This window comes from Acipenser ruthenus, chromosome 2, assembly GCF_902713425.1.
Source record: "Acipenser ruthenus chromosome 2, fAciRut3.2 maternal haplotype, whole genome shotgun sequence".
NCBI lineage: Eukaryota > Metazoa > Chordata > Actinopteri > Acipenseriformes > Acipenseridae > Acipenser > Acipenser ruthenus.
In genome coordinates, this window is record NC_081190.1 from 56674979 (window position 1) to 56699307 (window position 24329).

Genomic DNA, 24329 nt, shown 5'->3' on the forward strand with positions numbered 1-24329 from the left:
AGGGGGCAGGGTCCCTTCAGATTATGCTTGGGGGCTTCATCCAGGGCAAATGTACGAGCATTCATTACAGCTTTAACATTAACATGCATGAACTAATTACCCCCATCCACCACCTCTAAAGCTTCCCACTCTCTCTTCTCGATTCTTCACAGCTTTTTGTCGGTTTATGAGAAGAGGCAAAATGACTCGGAATCCTTCTGCAAACATAACATATATTTTCTATACAAATGTTAGCAAAATTCCCCAGTGCATATTCTAAACCCGAAACAACAGGAAGTCTTTAAACTGTATTATAGGTTGCTTTTAAAATGTACTTGTGTGAGCTGTTTGGAATAAATTGCGCTTTGGAAGGTGCGTTTATTATTTTCCCTGGTATTAGAGCGCCCCCTCTCAAGAAATCTAGGTACTAGCCTAACAGAATGTAAGTAGAGTGATGACAGTTATGTTTCTGCACCTCCAACACATAGCCCAAATAAAAAATAAAATACCCCCCCCCCCACACACACACACATTGTTGTTATTAATCGTAGTAATTTTAAAAAATGGTTGATTTGTTAAATTTCTATTATTATTATTTGTATTCTACATGTATTTTACGTATGCTACTGGAATATAAACTTATATAACAATGTATGTCATTTTAATAAAAATAGATGTGCATTTGTTTTTATCTTTCTTTACTTTAATTTCTACAGTAAAACTTCTACAAAATACAACAAAATATTTGTTCTAAACGCATAAACACTAACTATATCATTATTTTAAGTCTTTGTTCAATCGCGAAGTTATCTTCTTACAAAAGAAACCCTGGAAAGATTTAATGAAAAAAAACGGGGAAAAAAACCAAAACACATATGGCAATCCTTTTTTTCTGTGATAATATTATGTGCCACCTTTCTAAGAAAAAGAAGTTTGAGCCTGTAAGGAAACCTGACTCCAGTCACTCGCTGGGCAAAACCGACTCTTATTTTGAAAAGGACTAGAGGGGCTTCATTTCCTGATAGTTATTTACTTTAAGGCAGCTGATTAGTTTTTGGAAGGATGGACTGTTACATTGAATCAATTACAAGTCGCGGTGGTTGAAACCCCATTACCAAGCGTAGCAGTGGAAGTAGAAAGAACGGGACATATGCTTCTCCTTACCCTATAGGATTGTCTTGCTTTGTGGATTATCATTGTAAGAAGACCAGAAACATACATCGATTAAAAAACAAAAACGAATGAAGCATCTAGATCAATTTTAACTGATCCAACATTTTCTTTTAAAGGGAAAAAAAGAAGAAAAAAGATTCTAAAGGTATGGTATTGCATAGTATGTTTAGTTATTTAAAAGTGGTTCGCTTGCCTATACATCCTACACTTTTAAAGCACCTTACTGATCATATGAGTATATATTGTGTACTTTATGTTTAACGTTATTAACCTAATCAGCTTGGTTGAACCCATGTGATGCTATAACAAAAAGGCACTTAAAATTACACTGCAGTTCAAAGCGAATAGCATTATGATAAATAACTTTTGTTTATGGAAAACTACAGTAAGAGCATTAACTTAGTATATTCAGTTTTGCATTTTTAAACGGGCAACGTTTGAAAGTGGTTAATTTTTCTATGGGGATATATATTTGGTATTGTCTATAACTTCAACAAATCACTCCAAATTACACTTTTTGCAATTTGCTAGACACAACACAGCATTTTACTATGTATGGAATTGCGATTTGCGGGAACAACATAGGAAGCTGACTGAAGTTTATCAATTAATCAACTAATACATCTGGATATTGAAGAGAATTCAGCGACATATTTAAAAATGGACTGGCATTTGGATATTTTCTGGAAAGTGAATCAAAACCACCAAACTAATTTTAAATTTCAAATTCAGTATCGCCTACTCTCTGGATTACAGTTCTGAAAACCCCGAGCGACTGCACTTTCAACTTGTTTCGCATTTTCGGAGGATGCTATGGATAATGACGGATAATAAGCCTGACTAAACGTTATCACAGTGGGAGACGGCACGTCTTAAGTTTTGCAGTTTCTTCGGGGAGATTCTCTAATGACAAACACATTTGGAACTGCAGTGGAGGCACTCGCATTCCTGCATATGGTATGGTTTTTTTTTTTTTTTTTTTTTTTTTTTTTTACTGGAATTGAGGTCCTTTCTCAGATAACACGATAGAAACGGACTTCGAGCACTGGTGACTTACAAAGGACTATGACAAATATAAGTATAATATGGCAAAACATTGGAAGAAGTTTTTTTTATTTATTTTTTTGTAAAAACGAAACCGCTCTAAGTTTTTCCTATTTACTCCTATGATATCGTGAGCATTTATAGTAGCCGCATCTTCTAACTAATTTAGCTATTTCAGAATTATATTATTCCTGCTTTAAATGCTTTTATATGCTAGTGTCTCTAAATTTCGTTACTAGTACCCTACTTATTTTTTTCTGTTTTTCTTCATTCCCCTGCGCTTTTCAAGCAGGATATTCCCATGTAAATGGATTATTCCAGTGTGGGATTACATACCAGCTATAATATATTCTGTGCAGAGTAGCGATCTGAAACAATTTGGGCTCGGCAGTTTTTCGAAGTGCCAGACATTACAAAGAAGCGAACAAGGATCTCAAGAAACATATCTGCAAACTTGGTTTGGTCTACCCGAGAACCGAAGAAAGACATAAATACCGGGTATTAATATCTAAATGGTTAACTATAGGGACTATTATAAGTATACTTAGCCTACAAACCCATTTACGTAGCCTACACAACTGATTAACCGTTTGTCACCTTCAACTGAATCTCCCAAACTCTGTGACACTGTTCCAATGGGAAGGTCGTCAGCCCAGGTTTTCATTAAACGGCCTCAACACCCCGGAATTTGACAAGTTTAATTAGTCTATTTGGACTCGGCTGAGTGAATTGCTTAACAAACGTCTGCTAAGAAAATAATAATAATAATAATAATAAAAACAAAATGTGTTGGTGCTTTTGCCCAGACGCGGTAATTCAGTGTTCCCCACAAAGCAGACTCCACAGGCGCCTTCTTTACACTACTCAACGGTAGGCTATTTTAATTCGATGCAGTATATTGGTGTGTGTGTGTGTATGTGTGTGTGTGTGTGTGTTTTTACTCAACAACATTTCGCATGTTTGGGAAGGTACATTATACAGTTTTCGATAACCCAATACGTATGTAATTGCAGGATGTATTCCCTTTACTTGTTCACTTTGTGGAAAGCGCTGTTCCCTTATATGCTGTTGCTTACAATGTTTCTATTACTTACCGTGCTAAATGCATGACTTTGTAGTCAGCGTTGAAATTGATTGTTTCCAAAGTGTTGTATAAAGTTGATAGCGGCGCATGGTTCAGTTTGATATCTGAAACTCCACAATTCAAACAATGTTGCTGGGGGTTGGGTGGACCCATCATTTACCTTTCTCACGTACCAATCATATCACTGCAGTTTAGCAAGCGCTCTTAACCATCCTTACTGGCGTCTCGCGCTACACCCCTGATAAAATCCAGGGGGCCTGGACATCAGAGGAGTCCGGCTGCAGACTGTGATTGAATCCAGTGCTAATGTCTGTCTGGTACTACTCACAAGAGTGTGTATTGAAGATTAAAAGAGCACGAAATTATTGGCTTGTGAACATTCTGACAACTTGAATTAAGTCGTTTTTGTGTGTGTGTGAGAGAGAGCGGTTTATATATCTATATGGCAAGATTCCATAAGCCGTGTCAATGAATTTGCCAAAACAGGAGTATCCCGTATGGAAATCATACGAATTCATTACCGCTACTAATTTCCCTGCTGTGTTTGGATCTCCTTACATTTTAAACAATCCTGTGTTTCTCTGAAAAAGCTTTCTGGGAGCACTGGTTAATCCGACTTGTGTCCATCGAGTTCACACATCGCTGATCTCTGGTTTCTGATTGGTCTGAAATTGAATATTTACATTTATTTTTGACATTGGTTTGGTGTGTTACATGCATTATTGTTCAGTCATTTATGTGCACTTTTGTTATCGGAACAATCACAAGATCAACACTGTACATGGGATTTTAGTATAGTTTACCTGAAACGGAAGAAAATAAAATAAATCTAATACAAAAAGTCAACTTTCACGTGCGTTGCATTGTTTGCCATGCATCACAGAAACGAGTAGAACAGAAAGAATACATGTTTCTGGTGGCGCATCTCTGCGAACTTTTTTTTTTTTAGCAGCAGTAACTTGATGCCTTCAGAGATGTAGCCAGGAAAGAATGTTGTATTTTGGCGCCCTCTTGTGATTAATGTTGCAAAATGGATTTACCCCCCAGCATTTTACTTCAGCTTAAAGGGCACATAAGGACCTTTTTATTTTGTGTTACATGTTCCCATGTGTTGCTACAACTGTTTACGTAAGGTGTGTGTATTGTGTACTGTGTTTTTTTTTTTTTTTACATTTTGACCACTTTTTTAAACTTTTAAATTGCATTCCCTACATCAAGATGGCTTTCCATGTTCCCGCATGGACCACTCAGAACTACATTTACCATCATCCTCCTGCTCACTGGTAAATCCATCTTAGTTACAGATGTGCAATATTTATTTTAAACATTTTTTTAGTGGTTAGGTTCAATCCTGTGGCTGTTGCTTAATGTTTGGTCACTCTGGCTACAAGTCCTAGTTTAGTCTTCAGTTCTGTCTGAACAAATCACCACTGAGCAAAAAATTAAATTGCAAATGTGGCATTTTTAGTGTCTTCATGGAATTATAAACTGGCGAAATTATTAAGTTTTTGAAAACTCATTAGTTTAGCATTTAAATATATTACAATATATAATATCGGTGCCTTGAACTAAGCCATCCAGGTGCCAAGTCAGTAAGTAAAAGGGTCTGAAGTAACTTTCCATTATCTCATGTGATCACATGAATTTGCTCCTTTAGCCGTCTGGCTTGGGTCGTTTTAAGTGTATTGGAATCTGATTTACCCCTTTAGCCCCGACCCCATTTTTAGTGACACCAAATTAATTAAAGAAAATCATTGATGCCAATACAGAAGGAGCTGACTTTCTTGTCGGTTACTGTAGTTTGAAAGTGGTGCGGATACTGAGATTGCTCAGTCATAGCTTCCATAGTGTTTGCTGTAAGACTGTGGCAGTTAATGTCGGACGTTTTTAATGATCATGAAGTATGTGTTTATAATATTGTAGCGTGCACTGAGGAAGGCAGCAGCAGGGCTGGTAGGTGACATAATCACACACAGAGACATAAGCCCGATATACGCTCCATGCAAAGGAGCCGGCTGTTTTGTACAGCGGTATCGGCGCTATGCTTTAGTGCAAGAGGTCCCAGGTTTGCACCTGCCCTCCGCCTGTGTGTGGATTGCCTCGCCCTGTGTGATGTGTCTGCCTGCGTTAACCGAGATCTCTACATTGGTGTCAGAAGTGGGATGCAGGTACCTCGGCATGCACTCATCAGACTGTAGCCTGGTGAGCAAGTCCAGGGCGGACTTGAGGCTGGCAGGAGTGAGTGTAGCGTGCACAGGGGTAGGCAGCAGCAGGGCTGGTAGGTGACGTAATCACACACAGAGACATAAGCCTGATAATACGCTCCTTGCAAAGGAGCCGGCTCTTTTGTACAGCGTTATTAGCGCTATGCTTTAGTGCGAGAGGTCCCGGATTTGCGCCCGCCCTCCGCCTGTGTGTGGATTGCCTCGCCCTGTGTGATGCGCCAGCCTACGTTAACCGAGATCGCTACAATATTATGTTTTTTTTTTAATAACATTTATGTAAAAGAGTGGATGTAGAATAAAAACCAATTCAAAACGAACTCATTGTTTTTATTGATCTGAACCAACCAGGGCCTCGTTTCCCTATAACAGAAGTACTTGGAGCTCACAAACATTGTCACAATGAATGGGTGGCTGCTTCCAGTCTCTTGAAGTGTTTCTCAAAACCCCACGTGAAAGTGCAGCCTGTTCGTGATGTTCATGTGCACCGTTAGGCCTTGAATAGTTTCTTTGGGGCTTTGTTAGAGGGCGTCTGCGGTGTTGCTGATGATTCAAAGCAACTATCCTCTGAATAGCAGCCCTAACTGAATTCTGTCTTTACATTCCCACAGTGCATTGCAACCTCCACGAACATGTCAAGATTACGCCAGATCATTCGTGAACTAAAGTAGTCGCTCAAGAGCGAATGGAGTTACGATGGTGCTCACGAAACACTGCAGTTTGCAAACGTTGTACTTAGGATTGTTTGACAATGCTGGTTAGGTTAAAGTTGCTTTTGGGGAATGGGCTCCATGTCTGTTTGGAACATTGAGGATGTTCTAGAACTGTGGACACTGTGGCCAGCTGTTTGAAGGGCGGGTTTTAAGTTAGTAAATATGGCTTTTTTTTTTTTTTTGGTCAAACAAAACGTTTTTAAAATTAACATTATCCTATTTATTCAGGTTCTGCAACAGATCACGCCAGCATGGCTGTCTTCTTGAAGACATTCCTGATTCTGGGATATCTCTTGATTGAGATCTCTACAGGTAAACAAGTGTTAACAAAATAGCATATTTCTTATTAGAATTGAGAAATAGAGGTCTTGTGGGGAGCACTGTATGCTCAATAGTTCCTCCTTAACATTAACGTCAATTCTGGTGAATCCCAAAGGATACAGCACACACAAGCTGTCAGTAAATAATGAGTCATATTTACTGGTACAAAATAGAATTCACATTTTACATTTTTGGGAATTTTTTTGTTATCAAAATTCTGTCCAGCATTGCAAAACTGTAACAATATAAAATCTAAATAGGCTACATGATAAGCCAATCTATATTTTTTACAAGCAGTGAAAAACAGAGATTTATGCATAAATCAGGGTAATATATTATGAATCAAATATTTATGCATCAGTCTTATCTGCTTTATTATTATTATTATTATTATTATTATTATTATTATTATTATTATTATTATTATTACAATATATTTTTTCAGGTCCCCAGTCAGTTGACTGTGAACAGCTGATGCCTGTCATTTACCCTGATAAAGATGAACTCATTGTACAGCCCCACTCTTCCATCAATCTGAGTTGCTCTGGAGAAAGCCAGCTGAGCTGGGACACCCCTGTGTCACTGAAAGATGTCACTCTGGTAGAAGAACTTGTGAACACTGGACACTTCGTCACATCTCTGCATGTACAGAACGCCTCTGCTTCCCATACTGGATTCTACACCTGCATGTATGCACCATTAGATAATAACAATGAGGAGATGGATGGGAGCTCAGTTTACATTTTTGTTCCAGGTATGTTGTTAACATCACCAACAAAGTACATGTTCATTAAGCATTGCACACCAAGCTCCAAACCACTGAATCATATTTTGTTTAAAAATATAGTAATAAAACCAAAAGCAATGTATGTAATTTCCACAATGTTTTTTTCAGATTGTTTTAAATTGACGTATGCATTAACAGTAACTTTTCTTTGTTTTTCACAGATCCAGCGGTGGCTTTCCTTGTCCATGAAGATCCACTCAGTAAACATGTTCTTCCAAGTCCCTTTGGTATGGAAATTCCGTGCCGTGTATCTGACCCTCGGACACACGTGACCCTCACCAACATAGATACAGGCGTCGAGGTGAACAGCCAGTATGACAACAAAAGAGGCTTCATCGGGATCTTCCCTCCCGGAACCTACATTTGTAAAACCACTGTCAATGGAGTGAAAACTCAAAGTGAAGAATATATAGTCCACGGCGAAAAAGGTATGTATCCAAATTAGCAATAAATGCTGCTCTTCTAGTTCTTTGTTACAGAGATTCACAGCATGCCATTTGAATGTATGCTCAATCGATTACCGGTAAGTCACGTAAAGGAAAATCTCTTTAAAAATGGGAGAAACCACTAAAACATTCCCTTGTGGGCTAGGTTCAAATTAATAATGTGACACAATAATGCTGGATTTGGGTTAAATGCTCTGTACGAAAAGACACTCTTAAGCCTAGGACACAGCGCGGCACTGCTAGTGGGAATGGCAAAATGGCGCACATATCACTCACCTTTTATTTCAATTAGAGTGAACACACATTGACGAAAAAATAACGTTGTGGAAAAGTGTTGCTGTGGCAGAATTTTAGAATTGCAAAATATCCCCGCTCAAACATTTTCCAGTCTAGTGTTGTTAAGTGTGGTGCTGGATATATAATAGCTGTTTCTTTGTAGAAAAAGGCTTTCACATTGTATCCCAAAATAAATATCATATTTTACATACATATACTTATATGTAAATATTTCTGAGTGGTGTTCTGATATGGCAACTTATAACGTTAGATCCTGATAAAAATTTCTGGAGATGGACATGGTTATTCACTCTGGGTTCAAGCAGTAAAAGTTCAAGAATGATATACATTTTTGGGGTTGTTGTACAGTGCTGGGAGGTGGTGGGCTGTCTTTTTTTTTTTTTTTATCGTTGCTTCACAACGTTGGTGTGTGTCCACCAAACAAAGCGGTATTGCCGCGCACCGCCCCACTCCGCTCCCCGCAAGCAGTGCCGCGCTGCTCATGTGTGTCCTAGGCTTTAGTTTGCAGTTGTTCAGAACATCATGGGGATTCTGTTTGTTTTAACAAAAACATTTAGAATAGTTTAGGTGGCTAAACAGAAATGTATGGTTAATTTAGCATATTATTAAAAAAATGCTTAATTAAGTGCTTTTTGTAGTTGTGTGTCCTACATAGGTTAAAATTTCACCTGAAAAACAATTCTGTCTAATGTTAGTCCCTTCAGAGCTTTCCGAACTCCATGTTGAACTAGAGGTGCATCAGGCAGTGCTGAAGGAAGGGGAGCATATCTCTTTAACTTGCGTAGTCAGTGGGGACCACATGTTCCAACAGGACTGGCAGTACCCTGGGAAACAGGTAAGGAAATAGCCCAGATAGTTACATCTATATGGTAATAGATCACTCTTATCGTTAACATCATCATGATCTTGACCTATTAGCGACGATTCTTAAATAATATGTGTTTTTCTGAAAAGGCTGGCAGAGGAGCGCAGGATGTGAAGAATATGCAAGATGGTGAGGTGCGGTACACACTGAATATTCCTCAAGCCTCTGTGGAAGACACTGGGGATTACGAATGTTCTGTAACACAAATGCAGGACGAGACAATAGTGAGGACGAAGAACATTACTGTTTATGGTATGTTGAATGCTAATGCTGTATTTCATGAATTAAGCTGTTGAGTTTTTGCATCATTTACTTTATAGTATCGATTCAGGAGGTAGTCCATGCAGACAATTTGAAATGATGTATTTGTTGTTTTCTTCCCTTCCATAGAGAAAGGATTTATAACTTTGATTCCCACGTTTGGCCAAATGGAATATGCAAACTTATATGATGATAAGGAACTCACAGTGAACATTGAAGCTTACCCAGCACCAAAAGTGACTTGGTTAAGGGACAATGTTGCAGTCACTGGAGGCTATGCAGTGACAACCCATATAAGTGGAATCAGGTAAAGCAGAACAATACATATCATTTCTAAATAACAATAGCAGCATATAATTTATAATGCTTGTACGACATATTACAATATATTATACACTGACTAGATGAAGTCCTCAGATGTTCTGGGTCCTAATTTTTCTTTATTTTAGGTATTGATGTATACTGTACTTTTAATTCACAGGTATCAAAGTACTCTGAGACTGATTCATGCAAAAGAGGAGGCCATCGGAAACTATACTATTAAGGCTGAGAATGAAAATAAGCAAACTAGTTTCACATTTTCTTTAAGGGTGAAAGGTAAGAAAATTGGATCATACTTCTTTAAAGCACACAATTATCTGCACTGATTTAACACAAATCTAGTTTTATACTAGTGTTATATATATGTCCATTGACAGAATTAATCTGTCAGTCAATCAGCTTGTCGATCTGTTTTCTTAATTTATTTAATTCAGGGCCTCGTTTACCTCTGCGCCAGCAAGCATTGCCAGTAATTTCCCCCCATAAAGAGGAACTCATTGTGCAGCCTCTATCCTCGTTCAAACTGAGTTGCTCTGGGGAGAGCGAGGTAACCTGGAATACCCCTGTCGAAGAGAGTCAGGTCATTCTTGAGGAGGAAGAAGACAACAGTGGACTCTTTGTGACTTCTCTTAACGTACTGAATGCCTCGGCTTCCAATACAGGATACTACTCCTGTTATTACTCAGCAGTGAACAACACAGAGGATGCTAATCTGGACGAGAGCTCCATTTACATTTATGTTCCAGGTATGTTAAACAATGAAGGCCATTTTAGGGAAAGATTATGGGTGGAGTTGGACATAATAAGTGATTCTAACTTTCCTTGGCGCTTACAGAGCACCACGTCTGCTGAAATTTCACCGTAGACAGTTTATGGTTTATCAATTCTTTGGTTAGTTTAAGTTCTTTCATGGAAACTCAGCGTGGGTTTTATGTTTCTCGTTCTGTTTTGCAGTTTGTACATCATTTTGAATCCTTTTAATTTATGTACAAGAATTTCAGTGTCCACAAACATTTTTCATCCTAAAAATATACTTGTGTAGAAATAAACAATTAGCTATAAACCAAAAATGTAAAACAAAAAACCCCAAACTATAGTGCAACCGTAATTGTTTTAACACCACTTTTTAGCTTATCATTTCCCTTATTAACATTTAGTTTCTAAAGACTAAAGTGTGAATCTAACACACATTTACTTTTCATTACAGATCCAGCGGTTCCTTTTATTCCGCCTCTAAACCAATTTAGTCAACATGTTCCTGCAACCTACGAGGACATGGAAATCCCTTGTCGTGTAACTGACCCGCATTCAAATGTTACCCTGACCAATGTAGACACAGGCTTGACAGTATCCAGCCTGTACGACAGCAAAAGAGGCTTCATTGGGGTCTTTCCTGAAGGGACCTATGTATGTATCATTAATGGCGTGGAAGTCATGAGTGAAGAATATATAGTGCACGGCTGGAGAGGTATGTGCCTAACATTGAATGACAGAATTATAATTTATTGCATGAGGGAACATTTAGAGCTGATTTTCATGGATTGAGATTAAAAACAGCTCCATGCCCACCTGAAAAATTGGCCTAATTCCATCCATACATTTCCTCTTCAGAAACCTCTGAACTTCACGTTGAGTTGGAGGCTCCAAAAACAGTTGTTATGGAAGGGGAACCTATCATCATTACCTGTATAGCCAGAGGGAGTGAGATGCTTGAGGACCACTGGAAGTACCCGGGGAAACTGGTAAGAAAATATGCCATCAAATATTACTGAAGAAATTACCATTATCTTCATATACTGGAAGAAAGTCCCGCCCCCCCCAACCACAATAACTTATAAAGAGGTTTACTAAAGTTCCTTCCAGAACAACAACAAAATTCAATTATAAATGTAAGGATTAAACATGAGTTTAATAAAAAGTCACATTAGATTGGTCTTAAATAATTGCTCATTTGACGTGCTGTCCTTTTTATATAGGCTAACAGAGGACTGAAGACTGTGAAGGAAAACAAGAAGGATGTTGAAATCTGGTACACTCTGAGTATCCCACAGGCCTCTGTGAAGGACAGTGGGCTGTACGAGTGCTCCATAACCCATGTGATGAGTGATGAGATACAAGTGAAGAAGGTCACCATCACAGTTTATGGTAAATTGAACTTTAAAAAAGCCCATCTATGAGATTAATAATGCAACTGCTTATAAACATGCAAGCAATCCTAAAGTTAGGACTTTGTGCAACCACAATCAGGTATTTGTCCAACTGTAAGTTGCAAAATTGAGTTAGCTTGACATTTTATTTCAAATAATTAAAATGTAAATATATAAGTAGATATGTGATTAAAAGGGAGTATATGCATGCAATTATTAATTTCTATTCTTGTATTTCTTGTTTTCTAAAGAGAAAGGATTTATCACTTTGGACCCAAAGTTTGCCGAAATGGAATATGCAGACCTACATGAAGTAAAGGAATTTAAAATGAACATCAAAGCTTACCCTGATCCTAAAGTGACCTGGTTTAAAGGCAGTGTTGTACTGAATGAAGACAACACAGAAATGACCAGCACCAAGACAGAAGTCAGTGAAACAAGGTAAAGAAGTATTCTTTTTTGACCATTAGCTGTGAACAATATGATCAGTCATATTGCCTAATGGTAGAATCAAAGCAGAAGAAAACATCAACAAAAATGAAAAAAGAATCAAAAGTAAACTATCCTCTATATTATAAGAACTGTAATTGCTGGAAAAAAAACATTATGTAATATTACTTTTTATCTTCAGATTTTTATGGTTTGCTGTTAATGCTTCCTATTTTCTGTGCTTTGCATTCAGTTAGATGACACTTATGTCTGCTTTGTTGTAGTAAATTGGATTGGATTTTGTGTTTAGGGGTATTCATTGCAGGCAACTGCTTCCATCTTGTTTGACGGTGAGTGGATTATAAAGCCCTTCAATTAAAAAAAGTTCATTGTTCTTTTAATTCACAGATATCAGAGTACCCTGATGCTCATTCGTGCAAAAGAAGAGGACAGTGGCAACTACACCATTTTAGTTCAGAATGGAAACGAGAGTGTTAGTTATACTTTTTCCTTGCAAGTGAAAGGTAAGGGCTTTGTGTGATTAAATGTGTTTCAACTATTAGAATTTATTGTCGTTGTTATACTAATCGTTTCTGTGTTTCATGTATATCAATTTATTTTTGCAGTTCCAGCAGCCATAGTGGATCTGATGGATGTTCACCACGGTTCCAACAGTGGACAGTCGGTAGTGTGCATAGCTGATGGGTTACCTACACCTGAAGTTGAATGGTTCATTTGCAAGAACATCAAACAGTAAGTCATTTATCCTTGCTTCAGCATTGCCATTTTTTTTTTACATCTCAGAATACACAACTTAATTGTGTGCTGCTGTTATAATTTACCTTGCTTCATCTTCAGTAATTCTTGTGATAAGGTGTCTAATACAGTATTCCCTTCGTCGTTTCCCTTCTAGATGTGCAAATGATTCATCACAGTGGACTCCACTGCCCGTAAATTCAACTGATATCACTATTGAAACCCATCTAGATGAAGAGAACAAGATTGAAAGCGAAGTAATATTTGCCAAGCTAGAGGATACTTTGGCAGTGAAGTGTCTAGCTAAGAATGAGCTTGCTGCAGTGGCCCGAGAAGTGAAACTAGTGTCGCATGGTAAGTATTTTTCTGTCTCTTAGTAGTCAATAAGTGCACTAAAGTCTGAGGAAAACTTTCGTTTTGTGAAATTTAAAAAAGTTCTAACATGATGAGTAGAGAATCTGTAGTCTCAGATGTGCTCATACCTTTTGGCCTTGTGCTTCCCTGTACTAGAATGTGGGCCACAAGTATACATTGCACTTAGGTATGAAAGAGCTACTAGATGAGTGTGGCCTCTATTTAGTTTAGCATAGGCTCTGTCCACACCTGGACCCACAAGGTGAACCTATAAAATGACTCCCACAGCATTATTTAGGTGTGGAGTATTTTTTTAAACCTGCCGTTGATTTGTTTGTTTTTTTTTTCAACAGCTTTACGCTCTGAGTTAACAGTGGCTGCTGCAGTGCTTGTCTTGTTGGTCATTGTCATCATCTCACTGATAGTGCTCGTCATTATCTGGAAACAGGTACAGAATGCTACTCATAGTTCACTGTAATCAGCTATTTCTTTTTTCAGGTGTTGCATTGTGTAGCCCAGACCGATGTCTCAAACGAGGTTTTGATTTTTCTTTTTTTCTTAGAAACCCAGATATGAGATTAGATGGAGGGTGATTGAGTCCATCAGCCCCGACGGCCATGAATATATCTATGTGGATCCCATGCAGCTGCCCTATGACTCTAGATGGGAGTTTCCTCGTGATGGACTTGTGCTTGGTAAGCATTCAGTATTAGTGGAAGGCATGTTTTGTTAGTGGGTAGTAACAATGGTTATCTTTTTTTAGGCAGGTTTGAAATCTGCCTAAAAAAAGTGTGTCTCGCCCCTAAAGGGATGGAAGTGCTGTCTGATGAGATCATGTCTGAGGTCACACCTCGATGTGCTAAAACTCCAGCCGAGTGTCACAGCCTGGTTAGAATCAAACAAACACAATCACTTCTTTTTCAATCTTCTTTTTCCTCCTTTAGATAACTGACCTCAAACACCAATATACGTATGCATTTTGTTCTTTAATCTTAATTTGTTCTCATAGGCCGAATCCTTGGGTCCGGTGCTTTTGGCAAAGTGGTAGAAGGAACCGTATATGGGTTAAGCCGTTCACAGCCAGTGATGAAAGTTGCTGTAAAAATGCTGAAGCGTGAGTATTTGAGCGTTTTGTTAATATATATTTTTTTGTTTTCATGAAATAAAAATTTTAAGTTAGAAAAGGGACTACTGCCTTGGATCTCTCTTTCTCTCTCTCTCTCTCTCTCTCTCTCTCTCTCTCTCTCTCTATATATATATATATATATATATATATATATATATATATACAGCTCTGGAAAAAATTAAGAGACCACTGCAAAATTATCAGTTTCTCTGGTTTTACTATTTATAGGTATGTGTTTGGGTAAAATGAAAATTTTTGTTTTATTCTATAAACTACTGACAAAATTTCTCCCAAATTCCAAATAAAAATATTGTCATTTAGAGCATTTATTTGCAGAAAATGACAACTGGTCAAAATAACAAAAAAGATGCAGTGTTGTCAGACCTCGAATAATGCAAATAAAATAAGTTCATATTCATTTTTAAACAACACAATACTAATGTTTTAACTTAGAAAGAGTTCAGAAATCAATATTTGGTGGAATAACCCTGATTTTCAAGCACAGCTTTCATGCGTCTTGGCATGCTCTCCACCAGTCTTTCACATTGATGTTGGGTGACTTTATGCCACTCCTGGCGCAAAAATTCAAGCAGCTCGGCTTTGTTTGATGGCTTGTGACCATCCATCTTCCTCTTGATCACATTCCAGAGGTTTTCAATGGGGTTCAGGTCTGGAGATTGGGCTGGCCATGACAGGGTCTTGATCTGGTGGTCCTCCATCCACACCTTGATTGACCTGGCTGTGTGGCATGGAGCATTGTCCAGCTGGAAAACCCAATCCTCAGAGTTGGGGAACATTGTCAGAGCAGAAGGAAGCAAGTTTTCTTCCAGGACAACCTTGTACTTGGCTTGATTCATGCCAAAGCTGCCCGATTCCAGCCTTGAAGCACCCCCAGATCAGTCCAATTTTCAGCTTTGCCCAACACCTGGTCGTCTAATGGTTAGACGGAGACCTGGAGAGGCCTACAAGCCACAGTGTCTCGCACCCACTGTGAAATGTGGTGGAGGATCGGTGATGATCTGGGGGTGCTTCAGCAAGGCTGGAATCGGGCAGCTTTGGCATGAATCAAGCCAAGTACAAGGTTGTCCTGGAAGAAAACTTGCTTCCTTCTGCTCTGACAATGTTCCCCAACTCTGAGGATTGGTTTTTCCAGCAGCTGTGCTTGAAAATCAGGGTTATTCCACCAAATATTGATTTCTGAACTCTTCCTAAGTTAAAACATTAGTATTGTGTTGTTTACAAATGAATATGAACTTATTTTATTTGCATTATTCGAGGTCTGACAACACTGCATCTTTTTTGTTATTTTGACCAGTTGTCATTTTCTGCAAATAAATGCTCTAAATGACAATATTTTTATTTGGAATCTGGGAGAAATGTTGTCAGTAGTTTATTGAATAAAACAAAAATGTTCATTTTACCCAAACACATACCTATAAATAGTAAAACTAGAGAAACTGATAATTTTGCAGTGGTCTCTTAATTTTTTCCATAGCTGTATATATACACACTGTATATATAATCTTCTGATGGACATGAATCTTTGTTAAATACATTTTTTATTATTCTTACCTATCTATATATTGTATTTTTTAACTTTATTCAGAGTTACCCCCAGAGACGCTGAAAATGAAAAGGGGGTGTGGGGGTGTGTGTGGGGGGGGGGGGGACGACAAAGTTACAATTTTAAAGGCAGTGCACTACTGCTTGGCATTGGGTAGCAACTATAGGGTTGGTAGATTGTTACATTTATTTATGTTCTCTCTACCTGTCCTTAAAGCTGTAATTACCATCGTTTAACCATGGGCTGGATTAAATCGAGCTCAAATATTTTGTAGCTCTACATTCCTTAATGAAAACTGGTGGCTTTCCTCTCACTGTGAGGAGGATGTAGTCACTACACACCGCTGATTTCATAAAATACAGATATTCTGTCCTGATACACACGACTTGTTAAACTTAACAAATAGGAAAATGCAGAATTAACAAAGAAACAACTTGAAGTATTAATTACCTTGTGCTTGCATTAAAAGGGGCGCTATTTAAATTGCAATCCGGGGATACAGAACAATGAACCTGTTAGCAATCGAGCTAGTCGTGTTGCTTTTATCTGTGAGTAATTCTTTAGAGTGAAAGAAAGATTGAAGTCAATATCGTTGTAAATTGATTTGTTTAGATTTTGTTTTTATTTGAATTGTTTTATCTCTTAGTAGTTATACCCACTCCCTCATTTATAAACGTCTTGCATCCCTCCCTGCCTTCCTTCTATATACGTCTTGCATTTCTTTTTTTACATTTTGGAACTCCCCCATTACATTGCGGTCAATTACAAAATCTTAAACTCAAAATGTAACAATCAATAATGGTCAATGGAAAAACTATTTTCTACTGGAAGCTAAAATGAAAATGGCAGTTTGTCATGCCGTGGCAAGAAACACAGTTATACATCCATTAAAACAGACATAAGCTTACCTTGTTAATCTACCTTCTTTAATGATTGAAAGTCTCTTCTGAGTTCTTACGAAAACATAAAATGTCACTTTCTACTTGAATCCATACTAAAAAAATCTCAAATCCCAAATACAATTATTATTATTATTATTTATTTCTTAGCAGATGCCCTTATCCAGGGTGACTTACAATTCTTACAAGATATCACATTACAATACTAGTATGAGCCTACTAATAGAAATTATAGTGCCTCACTGGCCTGGGCTGTTGCAGTAACAGTTATAAAAGGGTGTAGTGAAGAAAAAAAAAATACAAAAAAAAACATGACAGAGAAGACAGCACCACTACATATACACTACAGAGTATGATTTAATTACATTAAAATAAGTGGCATACAGAACATGGACTGTTTCTTACTACTAGTAAAAAGAAATGCAGGAAGGTAATGATTTGTTTATTGGGAAATATATTGACACATGTTAACAGTTAAATATCCTTTATTCTCGACTGTTTAAATGTGGTTCTGGAAATTTACAGAGATTCATTTTTCATGTTTTGCCATCCCACATTGTTAAACACACAGTTATCATAGCAAAACCAGCTGCTAGGTCAGGACACACTTGTAAAGTAAACGCTGTCTCTCGTATGACAGTGCTTGGGGCTGATACTTTTAGTGATAGGTTGTAACAATGAACATCGTCCACGCATAGCAATGCTTAGTGCTAATTGGTTGAAACACTAAATGACAGCATGCACACGGCAATACTAATTGGTTGAAGCGTTGATTCATGACTTTCTTGCAGGCAGTGCAAATGCTCATTCATAAACTAAAGTTAACAAGAAAAGTTGCCAGCACAGCCACACCGTCACCGCACCCCTCCCTCGGCATGTGGGGGTGCAGCCGCACCCCCACGTCCCGCATCCCTGGTTACCCCGTTAGGTATTGTTGTCTAAGCTGGTGACAGTGTTATTGGTTTTGGTCATGGTTAGCAGTTTTATGATAAAACATTAACATACTGACAATACTGATTCTTGTTGGTTCCAATCACAGCCACAGCAAGATCCAGTGAGAAGCAAGCCCTCATGTCTGAACTAAAGATAATGACTCACCTGGGGCCCCATCTAAACATTGTCAACTTGCTGGGAGCATGCACCAAATCAGGTATGTTAAACTATATTCAAAATCTGAAGCAACTATAATGTATTGCTTTTTTTACATTTATGCATACTTTCTAAAGTTTTCATAAAACACATCCATAAAAAATATTAATTGCAATTGTAACATTTGTGACCTTTCAATATATGGTTTATATATATGGTATATCTGTTTGTACAATGTGTACCATTTAATTTAATTTGCCATTATTGATTCTCATCGTGCTGCAGGTCCTATTTACATAATTACTGAATACTGCTTTTATGGAGACCTGGTTAACTATCTGCATAAGAACCGTGAAAACTTCTTAAATCGACACCCAGAGAAAGTGAAGAAGGATCTCGATATCTTTGGCATCAACCCAGCAGATGAAAGCACTAGGAGGTAATAAAAAAATATGTTGCTACTCTTTATCCATATTTAAATAATGTCCACCTGAGTTACAGTGTCATTTGCAAAATTCTCTCTGTAACATCAGTATCCATTTGTTTTCCTGTCATTCTGCAGCTATGTGATCTTGTCTTTTGAAAACAAAGGAGACTACATGGACATGAAGCAAGCTGATACAACGCAGTACGTGCCAATGCTGGAGATGAAGGATGGTTCAAAGTATTCAGACTCCCAAAGATCAAATTATGATCACCCACCTTCACATAAGCAGAAATCACTAACTGGTACGTCTACAGTTAGTTCAAGACTCAAAAATATTCTTGGTTGACCATAAATACTACTTTTCTGATTTGTCAGCATTCAATAGTCATTTTATTCGACTGTAAAGGATACACGTCGTCTAGTATCCTACCATGGACATATCTTTAAATGTTAGCTAGCAATGTAATTACACACTAGATGACTGAACACGCTATAATATGCACTCTTTAACAGGATGAGATCATATTTCTATTTATAACTATTTTGAACTAAATATATATTTATGTACATTTTGTTCCTTAATTACTCAGATACTGAAGTAAACAATTTGCTATCAGATGACAGCAGTGAAGGTCTCACTGTAATGGACCTGCTCAGCTTCACATACCAGGTGGCGAGAGGCATGGAGTTCTTGGCTTCCAAAAATGTAAGTAGCATGTAAAGTTATCTGCACAATTCTATAACTGTGTCACTGGTTCTTCCACTGTGACAGTAATGGTTATTTCTAGGGACATCACAAAGTAATTTTCTTGTATTAGCAATCCCAGGCTTACTGAGGCTTATTTGATACCACCTCTGTGGTTATACAAGGGGAAGGTAACTTTTCAGGCCTTCAATACAAGCAGTGGCACAGTCATGTAAACTGCAGACTGTGTCGTGTGGAAAGATGATCTCAGGGATCGCATTACAAGGACCGCATCACATCCATGCAATAAATCAAGGTTTATAATTTGATATGGATGGAAAATGTGTTGCTCTGAAGGAGATGCCAGTCAGCATCAATCTAGCAAAAATTACATGTTTACAAAAGCACTTTATATAGCCTGTGCTAGTTCTGCCAAATTTGATTTACCCTGCTGTTACAAAGTACTTATGTTGCAAGAAATTATTCATTTGCCTGGAAACTCCAAAAAGTTAATATGCTTTTTTAATGGTTTGTGCATGTTTAGGGAAATTAATCAGTAGGCTATTAAAAGTATGCAATACTGTACATTTACATAACAAAGTCTCAAATCAATGTCTTCCTGTAACACTAACAGAAACGTACTTCCCTTTCTATATAGTGTGTTCATCGTGATTTGGCTGCAAGAAATGTCCTGCTGTCTCAAGGAAAGATTGTGAAAATCTGTGATTTTGGATTAGCTAGAGACATCATGCATGACAATAACTACGTTTCTAAAGGCAGTGTAAGTATCTTGTGATAATACATCCTGCAGTACCATCACCAAGTCATTCATACTGATTCGTTACTGTTATTCACTCAATGGCAGCAGTCAAAAGTCAAACCACCTTTTTCACATTGAACAGCAACAAAGAGCTTGTGTACAATCTGATGTCTAATTGAAGTCCTTGTTTTTCTAATTGCAGACTTTCCTCCCAGTGAAGTGGATGGCACCGGAAAGCATTTTCGATAATATGTACACAACGCTGAGCGATGTGTGGTCTTACGGCATCTTGCTGTGGGAAATCTTTTCACTAGGTATGCTGAACATCTGGAAACATCTGAACAGTTGGAGACACTGTATAACTCTACTTGATTATACATTGTCACTTGAGATTAGCATTACTTTTAAGTGTTCTGAATGACTAAATTAAATATCTTTTTTTGTCAAAATATGTCATTACTTTGCAAAGGTATAGTGTATCCTGAAGTGCTGCTATGTATAGGGGTAACATCTGGTACATGTATAGAATAATGTGAAATGGGTGAAGAGTTTTTAAAGTTAATGTGCAATATTAATACTTTTACTTTTTTAAGGTGGAACCCCGTATCCTGGAATGGTGGTGGACTCCAGCTTTTACAACAAAATCAAAAGTGGCTACAGAATGACAAGACCTGAACATGCAAACAACGAAGTGTAAGCAAGCATTATTAACATTATATTGTCTGTACTTTTCAATGTTTACTGAAAAATTGACAATAAGCTCATTTTTTGGCTGACATTTATTTGTAGGTATGAGATGATGATGAGGTGCTGGAGCAGCGAACCAGAAAAGAGACCCTCCTTCTGCAGCCTGAGCGACACTGTGGCGTCCTTGTTACCTGTGGAATACAAGAAGGTATGTCTCTTGCCATCCAGTTGTGGAGTAGCAGTGTGGAGTAGTGGTTAGGGCTCTGGACTCTTGACTGGATGGTCATGGGTTCAATCCCAGGTGGGGGACACTGCTGCTGTACCCTTGAGCAAGGTACTTTACCTAGATTGCTCCAGTAAAAACCCAACTGTATAAATGGGTAACTGTATGTAAAAAATAATGTGATATCTTGTAATAATTGTAAGTCACCCTGGATAAGGGTATCTGCTAAGAAAATAATAATAATTGCATTACAAGCCAATAAAAACATTCAATGGCATCTGCTAAGAAATAAATAAAAATAATAATAAAATGCAAGAAGAAATATCCATACTTTGTACAATTTTAAAATAACGATTACCCAAACTCTCCCCCTGTTCAGTACTTTTTATTCTACTAAGACATGTTTTAAAACATACATAGTAAATACAATTTTAGGCTTAAACATATGTATACTATTTAACATAGGGTTATTGCGGGCAGTCGTTTATATCGGACAAATACCGTTTGCCATTCCCATTGATTTCAATAACAAGTGATGCACATCAGCACAAAAATTCAGTGTGTAAATAAAATGTCTCTGTTAGATGCTGTGCGTTTGCTAAAGCATGCTTAGAACTCTGTCAGGCAGCCAACAATGCAACATTGCTTCAAGAAAGCTGGGGTTTCTGTAGTTGAAGATAACGAAAATACAACTGAAACTGAAACTCTGACAACATCAGAGTGGATGTCAGAGAAAGAATTCTCAGTTGTGTCACCTTGGCGACCAGGACGCTCTGCCTGAAACAGACACCGATGATGTAAGCGTGCGTGCTGCGCTTTTGTTTTGTTTACTGTACAAGTGATTGGGGGACATTTTGGATGTCAGGTTATTGTATGGGAGTTTATACCATCCCATGCTTTTAGAAATGGAGATTTCTAAAATTGAGATCTAGCAAATCTTGGTTTCTTATGTATCCTTTAAAATCCTTAGTCCCCGCAACCTTTAAGAATGGGTACATGACTTGACCAGTGTATCTAATTGTATCTACCATGGGGAAACTGTTATTGTTATGGCAGGGGGCCTGGTCTGTCTGCTAGGTTATTAATTGGAACTGTGTCTGCAGAGCTATGAAAAGGTGAACCGTGACTTCCTGAAGAGCGACCACCCTGCTGTTACCCGAATGAAGGCGGAAACTGAAGACGCTTACATCGGTGTCACGTACAAAAATGAGGACAAGCTGAAGGACAGGGAGAGTGGGTTCGATGAGCAGAGACTTAGCTCCGACAGTGGCTACATCATCCCTTTGCCAGACCTGGACCCTGTCTCAGACGATGAGTACAGCAAGAGGAACCGGCACAGGTAATCACTCTTCCGAAGAACATGTTCTTTAGAGAACAAATAGATGGTAACCATTTCAGAGACTAGAAAATAAGATAGTGTTGTCTATTAATGTCTACATTATGAAGACACAACAGGGTTTTTAAAGTAAAATCAGCCTGGCCATGTTGGTCACTTTTGATAGCTTTCTGCTGTTGCACAACTGAAAGCCACTGTTATTTAAAAGGCAAATAATTAAGGTTTCTTCTTTGCACCACAGCCTTTACAAAAGCACACCCATTACATTTTGAAAACGATGTGTCTTTCAGCTCCCAGACATCTGAAGAAAGTGCCATCGAGACAGGTTCCAGCAGTTCCACATTCATCAAGCGCGAGGATGAAACGATTGAGGACATTGAGATGATGGATGATATGGGGTTGGATTCATCTGACCTGGCTGAGGACAGTTTCTTGTAATCTCAGATTAATTCCATATCTGAAAGAGATTTGCCAAATAACAAATAACAATTCAGAAGACTTCTTTTTTTGACCAAAAACACAAGTAACAATAATAATAGTCATAATGATAACCACTTCGCTGCATTGATGAGGATGCAAAAGAGAGGTGGCACTTTGAAAAGCTTTGAAAAGCAAGCAGAAAAGAAAGGGAATCCCAACAAGACAATATGAATTTATGAAACATATCAAGCTCATACATGTAGTGTGGGCTTCTTTCTCTGGTACTCTAGTATGTTGCTTTCTGCAGGGAATGCTTCATACAAAGATGAAGGGGAACACTGCCAAAAAAGACTTTCTGTGTTTTATGGGCATTTGTTTAGATAGAAACACATCAAGAAGCATCAACGGGATATATTATCACTTGTGTTCAACCAAAACTGTATTTTCATCATTCAAAGAGACTGTCAATGTATATCATGTCTCTTGTCTTTAAAACCACTAAGGTTGTGTTGGAAAGTGAGGTGGTCCTTGGAGTGATGTAAAAAGGTACAAAGTCTGCTTTAAAACAGCCAACCCACTAACAATGTATGGATAGAATTTAGGCAGCAGACTGAATCTTATGCACAGAGTTTTCTCATGTCACAGAGCTTGCAGTAGCTTTTCTGTTTTTGTAGATTTTAGAGGTATCCCGAAAATTTTCATTAGTACAATACAGTCATCCGTTTCATGAATAGCAGTACCTGGTAAAGCATAACGTTGAATTTATTACGTGTTTTGTTTGTGGTATAATGTCATCAGCAGCTAAAGGTGTGGAGAGGTCATTTAAAAAAAAAACATTACTATACCATATTAAATATGTATTTTTTTTGTGAATATGTAGTGAGTTGGGTGATATTAGATTGGGCAAAAGCTACAACTGTAGAGCTACGATTTATGTAGAGCTACAAAGTCATAAATATCCAATTAAACCTTTAAACAATAACACATAAAGGAGACCACTGACTGCCTGCTACCTTGCAGTCCAATAAAAGACAACCTAAACTATGTTTATTCTGCATCTCAAAAGATGTACGACTCATATTTATTTCAACAAAATAGCTCTTATTAAGTAGCTCTGAAGTCCAAAAATAAGATGAAAAGGGACCAGAGTATCTGATTAAAATTACCTTGAAAAAAAGAAATGTTTTGGTGTATGGTAGTCTGTGTTTCACAAACTATGTCAGGTATAAAACAATATACCCAAATAAATGGTAATGTGAAACTGCTGTTTTGTACAAAGATTATTTTTTTATGTAAATATTTTTATGGATAGGGCTACAGAAAGAACAATTTATATGAGAATGCTACATTTTTACAAAGTTTCTGTATACCAATCAGTGTTCTGTATGAAGGAATAATGGTTTAAATAGGTTGCAGATGTCCCCTCCCAAGAATTATGTATGAAATCAAACAGCCCAAGTCACCTCTTAACATTAGAATGAGGCTATGAGTCTGAAAAGTGGAATAAACCTGTATAGATAAATCTTTTACCTAATGAAGGACATTAGATGAATATATCATGATGTTATACATCAATTTGTACATATGTATTTCTTATATCGTCTTTTAAAATACTGCCTAAACATTTATGTCTAGCTGTATCACTGCCTCTGTTTATAATGTAAGTGTTTGACTGTGATGTACTCCACAGGCACGTTAAACTGTTGCACTTTTTTTGTCTTTTTTTCCCTGTAACTTTTTTTTTAACATCACAAAACAGAAGTTTCCAAGATACCAGTGTTTTGAAAGGAAAAGTGTTGTGAAACATTTGTTACAAAGGTACAATTACATGTAACGCGATACCCTTTTTTTTCCAGAAATATACAATATGTAAATTCAGATGTTCTATATTTCAATAAATGATATAAAAAGTGA

General features: G+C 37.6%; 1 protein-coding gene across 3 annotated transcripts; it reads left to right on the plus strand.

The window, feature by feature from the left end:
• Nucleotides 1-1059: 1059 nt before the first annotated feature.
• Nucleotides 1060-24329, plus strand: LOC117408343 (platelet-derived growth factor receptor alpha-like). 3 transcript variants are annotated; one of them, XM_034013263.3, is made up of 29 exons: nucleotides 1060-1297; nucleotides 6444-6527; nucleotides 6982-7290; nucleotides 7485-7751; nucleotides 8762-8901; nucleotides 9021-9183; nucleotides 9322-9499; nucleotides 9674-9789; nucleotides 9948-10259; nucleotides 10721-10981; nucleotides 11125-11255; nucleotides 11490-11658; nucleotides 11912-12101; nucleotides 12498-12613; nucleotides 12716-12842; nucleotides 13003-13199; nucleotides 13553-13647; nucleotides 13762-13894; nucleotides 14209-14313; nucleotides 17828-17938; nucleotides 18163-18316; nucleotides 18440-18606; nucleotides 18895-19010; nucleotides 19648-19770; nucleotides 19952-20063; nucleotides 20343-20442; nucleotides 20539-20644; nucleotides 21763-21998; nucleotides 22286-24329. In XM_034013263.3, the coding sequence occupies exons 2-29, from the start codon at nucleotides 6467-6469 to the stop codon at nucleotides 22431-22433; spliced, it is 4443 nt and encodes a 1480-aa protein (XP_033869154.1). In that variant the 5' UTR covers nucleotides 1060-1297; nucleotides 6444-6466; the 3' UTR covers nucleotides 22434-24329. The 3 variants fall into 3 exon arrangements, with proteins under 3 accessions (XP_033869154.1, XP_034762143.1, XP_033869153.1); XM_034906252.2 differs by lacking the exon at nucleotides 1060-1297 and adding an exon at nucleotides 1749-2109; XM_034013262.3 differs by lacking the exon at nucleotides 1060-1297 and adding an exon at nucleotides 2979-3066.